The sequence below is a fragment of the Acipenser ruthenus genome, chromosome 49, assembly GCF_902713425.1.
Source record: "Acipenser ruthenus chromosome 49, fAciRut3.2 maternal haplotype, whole genome shotgun sequence".
Classification (NCBI taxonomy): Eukaryota; Metazoa; Chordata; class Actinopteri; order Acipenseriformes; family Acipenseridae; genus Acipenser; species Acipenser ruthenus.
The window spans coordinates 6751356-6764966 of NC_081237.1; the positions used below are offsets into that span (position 1 = coordinate 6751356).

A 13611-nucleotide genomic window follows, 5' to 3' on the forward strand; every position below is an offset into this window, starting at 1 on the left:
CCCGTGGATTGTGGTGGTCCTGGGAGACGCCTGCAGCCTCTGTCATGCTGGGTACGATTGGGCAGTGTTGTTGGATAGAGTTGGCCGGCAGTGATGCAGCTTTGTATAACACTGCAGGGATGACATGGCACATCACGTGATCAACCTTATGTAATCTCTCTCTCTCTCTCTCTCTCTCTCTCTCTCTCTCTCTCTCTCTCTCTCTCTCTCTCTCTCTCTCTCTCTCTTTCTCTCTCTCTCTCTCAATAAATGAATACACCGGTATGTCCCCATTCCTTTGTTGACGCATCAGTGCTTTAAGAAGCTTCCTCTGGGAAGTCCGGTGGTGACATTGTCTGGGTATTCCCTCTGTGTCAGTCAGGCCATCTTGCTAGAGCTAGGCTGTGTGTTTAATAAGTAAGATTCGGTTAAACTTCCTGAGCCATTTATTTCAACTGTTTCAGAGTCGCTAAAGCTTTAATTGAATTGATGAAGAAAAACAAAAGTCCCAGTTTTTCACTCTGGAAATCTCGTAACCCTCTGCTTGGATTCTGTCATATTATGGGGTGGAAGTTCTTCCAAACACTCCTCTTTCCTGACATAGCAAGAAAGTTATATGAATAGAAATATCTGCTTCATCAATACATTGTTTTAGGGAAAATACGCAAGCATGATCGAGCATTTTCTGTGTATAACTTTACATTTGCAGTCTTGCGGATTTTTTTTTATATGTAGGCCTACATGATTGCTCAGTGATGTGTCGTTAAGTTTATTACAAACACGCGTAGGTTTTATTATCCAGCTACCACTCTGCGACTACCCACGTGTCAAAATCAAGTCTCTGTTTATGAGGAAACGAAACTTATATAATCTTAAATGGGCGTTGCCTCGGCTTGATAATTAACGTCGTCACACAGCATTGCTATCTGTTTAGCAACGCAGTAGCCGCAAGTCCCTTGAGCGATACACTTACTGTAAATGAGTAAACATTTATTCATTAGTTGTTGTTTTTTTCAAATTAAAATGCCATTTTGTTTGAAGGGATGTCTGATTGCATAGAATCAACGTGCGTGCCGGTGTTTGCACACCTCACCTGTCTTAACCCCGCCCCTTTCAACCCCGAAGAGACAGGTGCAGGAACTGCACTCCTTTCACAAACGTCTCGTTCACTGAGCACACGAAGTGGAGTTTTCAGACAGGTAAGTTCCCAGGCTTTGAAAACGCCGGATTTCATATTAGAATGTATTTGATTCTTAGCAATAATTTGTTTCTACTTTTTTGGGGAGCGTCGTTTTAGTTATTCGGGTTACCTCTGATCAAGCTAGAGACGCGAGGGTATAAGCGCCATCGACTGTAACAGGAGCACCTCGAGCTGGGTGCGCTTGTCTTAATTCACCTACATTATATAATTTATTAACAATTCATAATAATACATAAGTACTTGTTCACTTACAGCAGAGCCGAATAGACGCGAGTCTTCTGTACTGTATGCGGGAAAGGAACCAACAAAATTATATAGGAAATTATTATTATTATTATTATTATTATTATTATTATTATTATTATTATTATTATTATTATTATTATCGATGTTAGATACACAGAGTTATTTTTTCATCATTTGCAAACTATATATACTCAAAATGAATATATATACTCTCTATATATACTCTCGTGTAATGGCAATCATTATATATATATATATATATATATATATATATATATATATATATATATATATATACTTTTTTTCATGAAATGTATTTTACTTCCTGTAATCCATACAGACGTACAGTATGATTCATCATGCTGGATTGTTCACAAATATGACATACTGAACTACAATAGGGCTGTGTGAAACTGATTGTCATGGGACAGGTATTGCTCCCGCAGCTTATAAATATATTGGTAACCCTAAAACTTAAAAACCCAGACTGTCACTTGCTGGTGTGTTGATACCCCAAATACGATCCTTTATTCTGTCACCTTACTCCCCTAAAAAACATGCTTCCCTGGGCTGTTGAAATGGGGATCTGACTGCTAAGACCATGCATTGAATTGGTTGTCTTTCCAAAGTGGAGATGCCTTGGTCCCGCTGTGTATACCAATTCTCAATGTGTTTAATACTGAAGGCGTTTAGTAGCCTATAGGATTCACGGTAAAACACGTTTACTGAGGAAGGAGATAAGAAATGTGTCGGCAGCAGTATTATTTGAATATTAAAATTATCCCGGATAAAGGACTGCTTTGTAGTTTGCATCATTTTCCAAACTGAAATTATTAAAAGCTGTTACCTAACAGTAATGCAGTGTAGCATTGCGCATGGCATTGTATTTGAAGGGGCTGTATTAAAGTACCAGTCCTATTGTTGTCAGGATGTTAACAATGAAAAGAAAAATGACACGCACATTATTTAAACGGTTGTAGCGACTCATTAAGAGCTTAACTGAGCCTTTTCTGCTTATTATTATTATTTATTTCTTAGCAGACGCCCTTACCCAGGGCGACTTACAATTGTTACAAGATATCACGTTATACATTATTTCACATTATACAGATATCACATTATTTTTACATACAATTACCCATTTATACAGTTGGGTTTTTACTGGAGCAATCTAGGTAAAGTACCTTGCTCAAGGGTACAACAGCAGTGTCCCCCAGTGGGGATTGAACCCACAACCCTCTGGTCAAGAGTCCAGAGCCCTAACCACTACTCCACACTGCTGCTAGTTGTATCGATCCTGTTATTGTCCTTTGTTATTCAACCAGACCACAATAAAGGTGTGATTCCAGTAATAGTTTTTTAACTTAAATAATAAATAAGCAAATAATTGCTGCTAGCTGCAATACTTAACGAGTGTTTGCTAGAGACGACGTAATGCAATGATCTTTTATAAAGGAATTCCCTATTGTTACTATGGTATTTGAATGCGCTCCTGCGACGCTCCCTTTTGCTAAAACCCTCTGTTTGTCTGTGCTTAGAAATAATGACGTTTAAAGGAAGTTCAACAGAATCCGGTCTATTTTAATCTTAATAACGCCACCCTAAAAATAAACAAGCCATTCCTATACCGCACCGCACTGGATTTGAACGTGTCTGGTGATGTTAATGATGGGTCAATTCAAAGATATGTGATTCAGAGTCTCGGTTGAATCTCTGAGTCACATGACCACCTGGTGCACATTTTCCATATTAAATAATGGTGACTTTTTGGAAGCTTAGTCCAAATACAAGAAACCCTTCTATTCCGATTCAGTGGTCCCGACACATCCAAATACTGCCAACTAACACTAAGTGCAGAAGATGTTTTGAACATTTATGAGGTGGCAAGAAAATATCATATGCTTGGCCCCCTTATTAAATGCCTGAGCTGTCTTTTTTCTTTTTCTCAAGATCATAAAAAAACATAAATAAACCATAAACTGTACGCATGCTATTGATTGTCATAAAATGAAAGCGGTATTGAGCTTCCAAAGCTCATTACGCTGTATGTATTTTCCTTTCCTGGAGCTGCCTATGAATGAGATTAGCTAGTTGCGAGGACACATCTGACATGCAAATTCTATCTAGAGTGTATGTTTTGCGGCTTCTCAGTGTCAGTGGGGTGCAGTGGCTTGTATTTGTATGTTCCTGTCTGATCTGTTTGAAAATCAAAAAACAGAACAACTTAAACAGCAGTGAACTGTTAAGTTCCGCATGACGTTTATTTAAACGGTAAACAAGCAAATATTCAATTCTTTACATTTCCCTTGTATACGTTTTATGACGCTTGCAATTACAGATGCAGCAGGTAATGGATTTATTGATTCATCTTAAAACTTATACCGGAAAACTTTTTTTTTTTTTTTCAGATCCTTCTCAAGCTGATTTCTGACCCCTTTGCCTTGATCAGATCCCAGAAAGAATGGACAATCCTGGAATCTGCAGGAAACGCGACGCTGCGATAAAGTGGTTCACGGAGTTCCAGGTGGATTGCGTAATGAGGAATGGTGTTATTCCCGAATGGTTTCATGGAATTATCACAAGGAAGTAAGACCTAAAAAAACAACAGTTTTGCTCCAGATTTTACCCATTATATATATATATATATATATATAGATAGATATAGATAGATAGATAGATAGATAGATAGATAGATATGCATGTTATACTCATGTGCCTTGATGTTTTTGTTGTCTCAGGGATGCAGAAGATTTACTGCAGAATAAAACTGCTGGTTGTTTCTTGATCAGGGTCAGTGAAAGTCGCATCGGGTATACCTTATCTTACAGGTAAGAACATATCATTTTCTATCTGAATCAAGTGCATTCAAAGTATATGATTATAAACCACTGCAGTAGTTCCCAGGTGTACAGGCAGCATTTATTTTTATATTAGAAACAGTCAAATAAAGAAAATCTAATGAAACGCTCTTAGAAAGGTCTGTGTAAGTATTACCCTAATGAATTGGGAACCAGACCTGATCCTGATGCAGAAGCACACTAGTACTGGAACTGCTATGCAAGCAGAACTGCCATATGAGACTGTTGGGATAACATGGGAATGCCAAAATATAAACAGGAGTCATTCTTCCGATGGGCGCTTCTGGAACGCGGACCCTTATTTCTACCAGGGATCGTTAACGACAGTGGACAACAAGAGATATAAATGTGTCATGTCGAGATCACGTCATTTCAAACCTTTCTGTCACGATCACGGTATAAATGATCTCAGAATCTAGACATAAGCACTTTTTAGTTTCATGTCCTCAATGAGCCACTGTGAATGGTATGTGTCTCTACCATAATAAGAATGTTCTTTCCCCGCACGTAGAACTGTGGATTGCTGCAGGCACTTCATGATTGATGTGCTGAGGAACGGCCAGTATACTATCGTGGGAGAGGCCACGTCCTACAGATCTCTAGACCAGCTGGTGGACTTCCACCAAAGAATTCCGATCCTGCCTTACAATGAGATTCTAACTGTTCCTTGTGGGCAGGTAAGCATCCAGTGTAACATAAGAGCACGTTTTTTACATGAGGGCAAAGACAACTGGGAAGATGGTTCTTGTCCTAAATAGAATATAATCAATCTGCATGCTTTTCTCTACACACGAGTGGAGTTGGGGTGAGGTGGGGGGGGGGACTGGTGATTCACTGTCAGTGTACCTTTGATCCAGTAAGTTACAAAAAACGTAACTGCTTTTTCAGTTGATAATTGACAGCCAGATATTATATTATATGAAAAGCATCCTGCCTTTTTTTTTACTTTGCAGATCTCGAAAGATGACGCTGATTATACAGAGCTGCTGTTTTCAAAGAAGAAGCCCTCCATTGCTCACAATCAGATTCCCCTTCCATTACCAAGGTGCTTTCCAAACTCTCAGGCAGCTCCAGAACTCCGCTCACTCAGGGACGTGCCTCCACCCCTCCCGTCACGACATTCACTCCACCGGTCGAGAGACCAAGACCTCAAAACTAGGGATCCGCAACCCTCAGCTGGATTTAAGGACGCCTTCCCTGTGAATAGACTTTACCCCAGTCTTAACAAGGAGCTGGCTTCCATGAACCTCCTGAATGATGCCAGAGTAAGTGGGGTACATCAAGGCAGTGTTACATTTAAAACTATCTCTAATACACCCAGACCTTCGCACTATTTCAACCGTACTTCATACCCCAGACGTTCCCTACTACATTGACATAATGATGGAACAGAGGTCTCTTACTGGATTATAATGGACCTAAAAATGACTTTGACGTGTCAAGTGATCTGTGTAATGCAGGGTCCATTATCACAGAGAGACTGCCTAATGTCTAGAATGATCACTGCACAGCAACTTTTACCTTGCTCCAATAGCCAAACTTGAAAAGTGACCTTAACAGCTGAGTCTTTGTGATTGACGACATGACTTGACTTGCAGCTGCATGCTTCTTTAACCTGCCGATACATCATTGCTTCTTTCTGTCTGTATTTATTTTTTTTATCCACTGTCGAGTATTGGAAGGTGGCGATTCAATGAGACAGCTGAGCATTGTCCGTGTGTATTTCAGATTTCAGATGATAAACCTGAGCACTTACCCTGGAAGAGCTTGTCAAAGAGGTCCCAGAGCACAGAGGCGATTTTCAAAGAGGCACCCCCACTACCACCAAGGACTCTGCTGCCTCCCAGTAGGGCACAGGAGCCCGCTCCAGCAAAAAGGACTTTTCCCACGGAAATCCCTTTGACAAATTCCACCGCCACCGAGAGAGAGGCAAGTAAAGCCCCCGGCAGTGGGATCTTCTCCGGCGAACGACTTTGCAAGGTGAAGAACGTCATAAAAGAAATGGAAAAAGAATTCAGAACACAGAGCACCACCATCAACCTCCTGGGTTTAAAAAAGAACTCCCTGAAAAAGAAAGGGGGAGCCGCGGAGACACCCGGACATTCAGAGCCCTTTCAGGCAAAATCTGCAGAGAGCTGGCCCGATAAGACCAGTGATTTCAACTCAGGATTCCAGGGGAACAGCAAAGAGGCTAAAAACATTGGTAAAGACAGTGGTAAAAAGCAGCCAGCTCTCCCACTGGAATATCATCAGCCACCTCCATTTGCCCCAGGATATTATTGATTATTTAAAATAAATAAATTGGAACCTCATAACGTGTAACAAAACAGCGTTAAATGTACTTCTTGTTCTGTTCATGAGACTCAAATGATCAACTCTCTGGATCACTGCTGGTTTTCAGACGACAATGGAAAAGGGAAGCCTGGACTTCAACATGGAACTGATCAGTTGCATCCTGATGATCACGCAGGAGCAAGCAGGACACAGTTAGATGTGACTCGGCAATCTTCACATAAACTCATTAATGTTTCCGAAATTTACGTGCAGATTCTGGTGTGTTAAACAGTTATCAGATACAATATTTAATGAAATACATCTTAGTGTTTTAGACATTAAAAAAAAAAACTCTAGATGAACTATTTGTCAGGGAATTTTAGCTTTAATGTATATTAAAAATAAAACAAAATGATTTTACAAAGACATTTTATTTATGTAAATATTAAACACACATATGAACTTACAATAAATAATAGCATATATATATATATATATATATATATATATATATATATATATATATATATATATATATATCGTTTTTATATGTTACATCAGATTTGATTTTGTTGTGGTAGTTTGTCAGTTTGCATATTTGGTGTGACGTTTTGTAATATTGCTTTTATATATATTTATGTGAGTTCTGTACAGCCTCATCTTTTAGGTTTTTGCTGCCATTTCCAGTTAAAATTCCACCTGCAACAAAACTCAGTATTGTCTTTGCTTTTTTCATCTTAGATTTAGTTCCATCTTCCAATGCAAAGTTCAAGACTTAAGTTCAGAAGACTTTGTGTATTTTAAAACATGTGACCGCCTATCTACCTTACCTTTCATGGCTAGGACAGGATTTTTCCTAACTTGGTATCACAGAAGCATTCCCTAAATCAGCAGTGTCTACGATTTCCTAAGTGTCTCATCCTTTCCTAACATTAGTTAGAGAATCCAGTCTAATGTGTATCTTATTAGTAAACGATTGCTCGAGTCTGAACAACAGATGGAGGAGCTTCGGGTAACTGACGCTGTCAGAAACACCACACAATAGAAACGCTTTTAAGTTATGGCGTCTGCACTCGGATCAGTTGCGACAAAGATAAACAGGGCTCAAGGCTTGTGGCGACATTGCACTGGCTGTTTCCACCGTCTGTGGTAACCATCGGATGGCTGATGCAGTCAAAAACAATTAGAGAGCCTGCGGTAGTGATTTAAGGACTGGAGTACAGCCGTAGTTGAACCTGGATGTTAATTTCGATATTATAGTGCTGCTGACATGCTTGCTAATGATTGCCAGTGTAAAACCTGGTTGACAGAAGAACAACAAAAAATGTAGGAAAAAATAGCGGTACACAATCCTGGAGACACGTGCACCATCCCAGCAACCAGCTTTTACATCCAGGGTTTTAGAAGACTATTCTTGGTCCTTCAGTCTCTTTCTGTCCGGTGCAGAAAAGCCTCATCAATGTCTGCTGGCTTAATTATGACCTCTTGGAGTCCACATGGCCATTCCTCATATTCTGATATGAAACGTACTGTTGAGCAAAAATAGAGGAGGCTTAAAACAAAAAAACAGGACATTTCTAAATGTTTGCAGACAATAGACTTTTTGGTATGCTAAACAAAAATAATAGCCATTGCAATGTAAGTTTAAAACAATTGTAATTAGAAATCTCAGAACTTTTATGTAAATAAATATAGAATTGTAAGTAATTGCTCTGTTTACCAGTCTCTAATCACAATAAAAATCTGAGCATTTGGCATTAGCTTGGCAGATGACCTTGCCTGTATGGTAGCGCCTTCACGATGCAGTCAAGTATCAGTTTGCTTTTCTAACGTTGGTATGAGTGCTCAACAGACCTAACTCAGCTGTTTGGTTCGAGGTCATGCGAGCTTCATGGCAGCCCAGGATTCAATGGACTTATTTCCATATGGGATTCAGTTGAAAGTGATTTGAAATCGACTTCGTCTGACCTGCAGCACCTGGATATCAAAGTTATTTAAAATGGGACAAGTTTGGAATATGCAAATTCGGCCAGTCGCTCCGATGGGGGAAGTGACTTAACAAGTTATCCCTGTGCAAATGAGTGCATATTTTTTGTGCAGATGGAAACAGTGTGAGTGGAGTTTGAGCTGGAGGGCTGGAGGACGTGCTGTGCTTCACCTGAGGAAGTCGGGGGCGCGCGCGATCATGTGCTGGAAGTCCTCCAGGGAGAGCCTGCCGTCGTTGTCCAGGTCGGCCTCGTCCATCACCTTCTCGCAGACCAGCCGCACCTCCTCTGGGGTCAGCTCGTTCCGGGTCAGCCTCGTCAGCGTCTTCTCGAGGTCCGACTTGCAGATGTAATCATCGTCATTGAAATCTGAAAAAGACAGCAGAAGATTCTTCCACTGGTCGCTTTGGTTCTGTCCGTCCCTCCATTCAAGGGCTAAGTCACTCAAAGGGCTACAGCAGAACCAGGTGCTTGGTGAGCTCAACACCTGAAGGGCTGGTCTTTGTCCTCTAGGGTTCAGTAGCTCCCTGACATCTGTTGTCAAGCTCCTGGGTTTAGAAGGCGATTGGCCTGTATTGTTGTGTATTGTGACCGCTGCTGCATTCTGGGATACATTTGTAAATGAATCACCCTTTTCCAACATGTATAAATAATTTCCCTGGACTTGCCAAGGCCTTTATTACGCGATACTGTGATGTGATAAATATTATCTCTTGATAAGGTGAAGTGCTGTTTAAACCCGATACTCCTTCTTTTCTTTTCTTCCAATCAGCGTCCGTAATCACTCATTTACTGTACTGACACACCGCCGTTAGCTGCCAATGTCTCAATGCCTCTTCTTTTAATAATAAATGAAAACTTTCCTTGACCCATGACTCGGCCCCGTGCTTTAGAACAGCTTGATCTGTCAGCATGCTTTAATTAGAAAAAGTTGGCACACTAACGCACACGCAGGGGTTTGAAAACCGGGACTTTAATATAATGGGCTTATAAATTATTCCTAAATGTCTTTTTACTGCCTATTATTGTCGAGTTGTCTCATTTAAAGCTCTGAGTATCCCTATTCTTTCTGCCTCGGCACAGTGGGATTAGCAAGGTAAACGCATAAATTACTGCGTCACACCACTCTACTGAAAGAAAGCCTTACATAACTTTGTCTCTTTCTTTTAAAATAATGAATGCATTAGTTACTATAATTTCCTTCTGCTTATATTGCTAAACCACAGTGGTTAAACAAAAGGGAGGTTCAAATCCCGGCTCAGCCACTGACTGATGTAACCCCCTTGTGCTCTGTCCTTCGGATGAGACATAAAACTCTTGTTTTATGTCTGTTAAAACAAGAGGTCCTGTTGTTAGTGACTCTTCAGCAGCAGTTGTTGATGTATAGTTCACCCCCTAGTCTCTGCAAGTCGCTTTGGTTAAAATACTGCATACTCACCGTAAATTTTAAAAGCATAGTATGCTTTCAGATCTCTGGGTGCCATTTCACTCAGCACTGAAAACATGTCCAGGAAATCATCCAGGGTCATGTTCCCCTCTCCGTCCTCTGAGAAAACCTCTGCAATCCTCTGTCGGAAAGGGTTGTCCTGCAGTACAGAGAAAGAGGATGTTTTACCCTTAAAAACCCATGCTGTTAATTCAAACTGAGAGACCGAAAGGAGAAAGGAACAGTAAGTGGATTGGAGGTGGAGTCCAATATATAAGTAAAACAAATAGATCTTTATTAAAGCAAATCAGGTTCGAGAACCTTTAAATCTGGGAGTACTTGCATTTCTGGGTCTTCACCAAGATACTGTGCTGTTCTTCGACAGCCCAGCTCCCCTCCCTGCATCCAGCTGTCCTTAACTCCCTAACACTCTGTATTCTACACTGCTCCGCAGACCCAAAAAACCTAAAACACACTGCAGAACTTACAATTACCCAGACTGACAGTGTTAAAACAAAATGCTAGGTATATTACATAGGAATCCTAGAACTTCCTCAAATAAAACAATAGCAATAAAATAATTGCATTTTGGGAGTTTATATGCTGATAAATAGAAATCACTGCGATGAATAATATTTATTCAGCTCTTTCATAGGTTTTATTCTGGCAGAGACATTTGGCTTCAAATGGGAACCAATTATTTATACAGTAACAGCCCTTACAAACTAGAGCACACCTGTATTGTGTCTAAAGGGCTGGGTAATGGCTTCAATTGCCTATAATGGGTCTTGCACAGTATGCAGTGCTCCAACGTGGCAGGTATTAAGTTTCTGATGCCCCCTCCAAGACTCCTCTCAATTAGTAGGAGATGAATTATTGAGTCTAATAGTGAGCCTGGGATTAGAATCCTTGGCTATTACAATGCTGTGCATACCTTGAGCTCAGGCATGCTGGTAATCAGCTCATAAGGAAGCTTCACATCTGGCTTGCTGGTGTAGTCCAGGGGAACAAGCTGTGGAGCCAGGTCTCGGTATCTGTGGAAGAGTCTGGAAAAGAAGGCAAAGGAACCACTAGGAATGCTGGGGAGCGGGGTACCCCCAGAGCTGATGGCAACGTCCTGTTTGAGTTGGACAGCGACAGATAGAAGAAAATGAGATTTTTTTTTTTTAATTGAACCCAAGATACTGACGCTGCTGTATTTCAGATCTACACAGATTAAAGACCTGATTATATCGACCGAAGCAGAAATTGCAAAAGGAAAGTAACATAGAACGGGACATTGCACAGGTAATAGTTTCATAAAGCCGTCTTACCTTAGAATTTCTTTTCTTGTGAAAAATGTACAGTCCTAAAAATGAAAAAAGGTGACAGCAGATTGGTAAGAGATACATCAAGCTCATTTGTGTCTTTTTTTGTATGTATAGTATAGTGGGCAGTTCAATGGAAATCACTAAGTAGATCTGCAGCATCAATTTAATAGGTTAGTTAAATAATATACTATACTGCCATAGTATATAATGCAATTGAGGAACTATGAGCATTCCATAATAGATAGAAAACAACAGATTCTAGGGTCAGTTCTAATTAGATCTTCTTGTGGAATAGACTCATAAGAAATGTCTATCAAAATCATACAAGTGGTTGCCAAGACATATTCTTCATTATCTCAGCATCTCAGAGGTGTGCAATAGATCACACTGTAGCACTGTTAAAGATTTGCTGTGTTTGCATCTTTAAAATCTGTCAGTGTGTTTCAGAACGTATACTGTATTCTCTAAAGTAATCTACAATATGCAGCCATCACACTGTCTTGTAAATGGAACATCTAGTTTCCAGTTATTACAGCTGGAGAAACAAGTGAGGATTGTATTCTCGACAGCTTTCACACAGCACTTTAACGTAAAAGGAACTCAGAATTTGAACCATGCAAAAGATGAAAAACCTGGTTTTAAACTCACACACTCACATTCTGATCTCCCTCTCAGCAGATGGCAACCCACCATGCACACAATCACACAAACACGCAAATCTACGGTATGCAGTGAACAGGAGCAGCAAGTGGTTTGATCTGAAAACCTTGAGAAAAAAAACAAACCTTTACTTAAAATAAAAACCAGAAAGCTGAACTGACCTGATATGCGTCTAGCTGTTCTGCTGTAAATATAGTTTGTTTGTTCCCCATTCTCGAGCGCAGGTCCTATGTTCCGTGGCCATTGCTGTGGTTGTGCCCAGTGCCTTTATAGCAGCTCTAGATATTTCAGATATGACAATGCTCAAACAAAGGACCTGTGGCAGCGTGCGGATCAGGTATCCCCCCTTTATTTCACTGTAATAATGGAAGCGTTTCATCGATTCTTTGATCTGAATAGAACCAGCTTTAGAATTAAAAAGGGCTCCCGTCCAACATTCATACAGCCTTGCACCAACCCCTAGCACGTCTCTCTCGGCTGTGCCTACCGCATGCTCACCCAAGAGTCATGTTACACCTCATAGATTAATGCTATAAAGTGTCCTGTGGAGCTGTGCATCACCTGCTGTAATGGAGAAAATAAAACCCAGGACAGCTGTATAAAAAAAACAACACAATTAAAACAGCATGGTTGCACTTGCTGATATTAGAGACTTGGGATGTCTGGGATGTCTAATCATTTTATCAGGTCTGCCATTTTGTTGATGAGAAATTGGTATGGTCATTTTCAATTCACATATCCCTGCTATGTGGAGGAATTGAAAATACCTTAGTTCAGATAAGATGAGGTGAAGAAAACTCCTGGTTGGAGAACGGAAAACTTAATTCCAGTCTGGAACTTCCGTACACAATCATGCTGAGAGATTAGGTTCTAGAATGCAACTCCATGGTCTTCATTGGAGGTTAGTTACCCATGCCAGAGCCAACTAGAATCAACCTTTCCCCAGGTTGGTCTGGTTGCAGGTAACAGGTACAGATAAAGTTCAGCACAGTAAATGAACTGCAGTTTCCCCTTGCTTTTCTCATGGTCATACAGTACGATGCATTTACCATAGTTTACCAAGGTTATTTAACCAGATTTAAAAAATAATAAAAACAGTTGATTACACAGTAATGTCACAGTATTGGCTTTTGTATTTAAGTTTCACCACAAAGACAAGCCCTATTGTATTGTTGTCCTGTGCGTCTTTTTAGTTTGAAATTTCAGCAGAATGGGTTCAATGGGTGGTCATCATGACATCACAAGGGCAGGGTTCCGGTATTTTTATATCAAATTGACTCAATAAATAATTGATCACAAAAAGTATCAACTTGATTCTCCTGAAATATGCATGGACGTGTGCTTGATACATCAATAGAACATCATAAGACATTTTCAATACTACATATATATATAGGCAGCAGTGTGGAGTAGTGGTTAGGGCTCTGGACTCTTGACCGGAGGGTCGTGGGTTCAATCCCCAGTGGGGGACACTGCTGCTGTACCCTTGAGAAAGGTACTTTACCTAGATTGCTCCAGTAAACCCAACTGTATAAATGGGTAATTGTATGTAAAAATAATGTGATATCTTGTAACAATTGTAAGTCGCCCTGGAAAAGGGCGTCTGCTAAGAAATAAATAATAATAATAATAATATATATATATAATTTCGATATTCATCTCCCTGCACAAA

The 13611-nt window shown here is 40.2% G+C and overlaps 2 protein-coding genes across 2 annotated transcripts; one reads left to right on the forward strand and one right to left on the reverse strand.

Moving 5' to 3' along the window:
• The first annotated feature begins 861 nt into the window (after window positions 1–861).
• On the forward strand, window positions 862–7057 carry LOC117966333 (hematopoietic SH2 domain-containing protein homolog). Its single transcript, XM_034912228.2, has 6 exons — window positions 862–1178; window positions 3835–4012; window positions 4165–4254; window positions 4796–4961; window positions 5238–5549; window positions 6013–7057. The coding sequence occupies exons 2-6, from the start codon at window positions 3888–3890 to the stop codon at window positions 6565–6567; spliced, it is 1248 nt and encodes a 415-aa protein (XP_034768119.2). The 5' UTR covers window positions 862–1178; window positions 3835–3887; the 3' UTR covers window positions 6568–7057.
• A 31-nt stretch (window positions 7058–7088) lies between these two features.
• On the reverse strand, window positions 7089–13553 carry LOC117966265 (calcium and integrin-binding family member 3-like). The gene is made up of 6 exons (XM_034912028.2): window positions 12101–13553; window positions 11283–11317; window positions 10904–11015; window positions 9982–10129; window positions 8717–8912; window positions 7089–8087 (listed from the first exon to the last, which is right to left on the reverse strand). Exons 1-6 carry the CDS (start codon window positions 12149–12151, stop codon window positions 8066–8068), a joined length of 564 nt encoding a protein of 187 aa, XP_034767919.1. The 5' UTR covers window positions 12152–13553; the 3' UTR covers window positions 7089–8065.
• Between the last annotated feature and the right edge of the window lie 58 nt (window positions 13554–13611).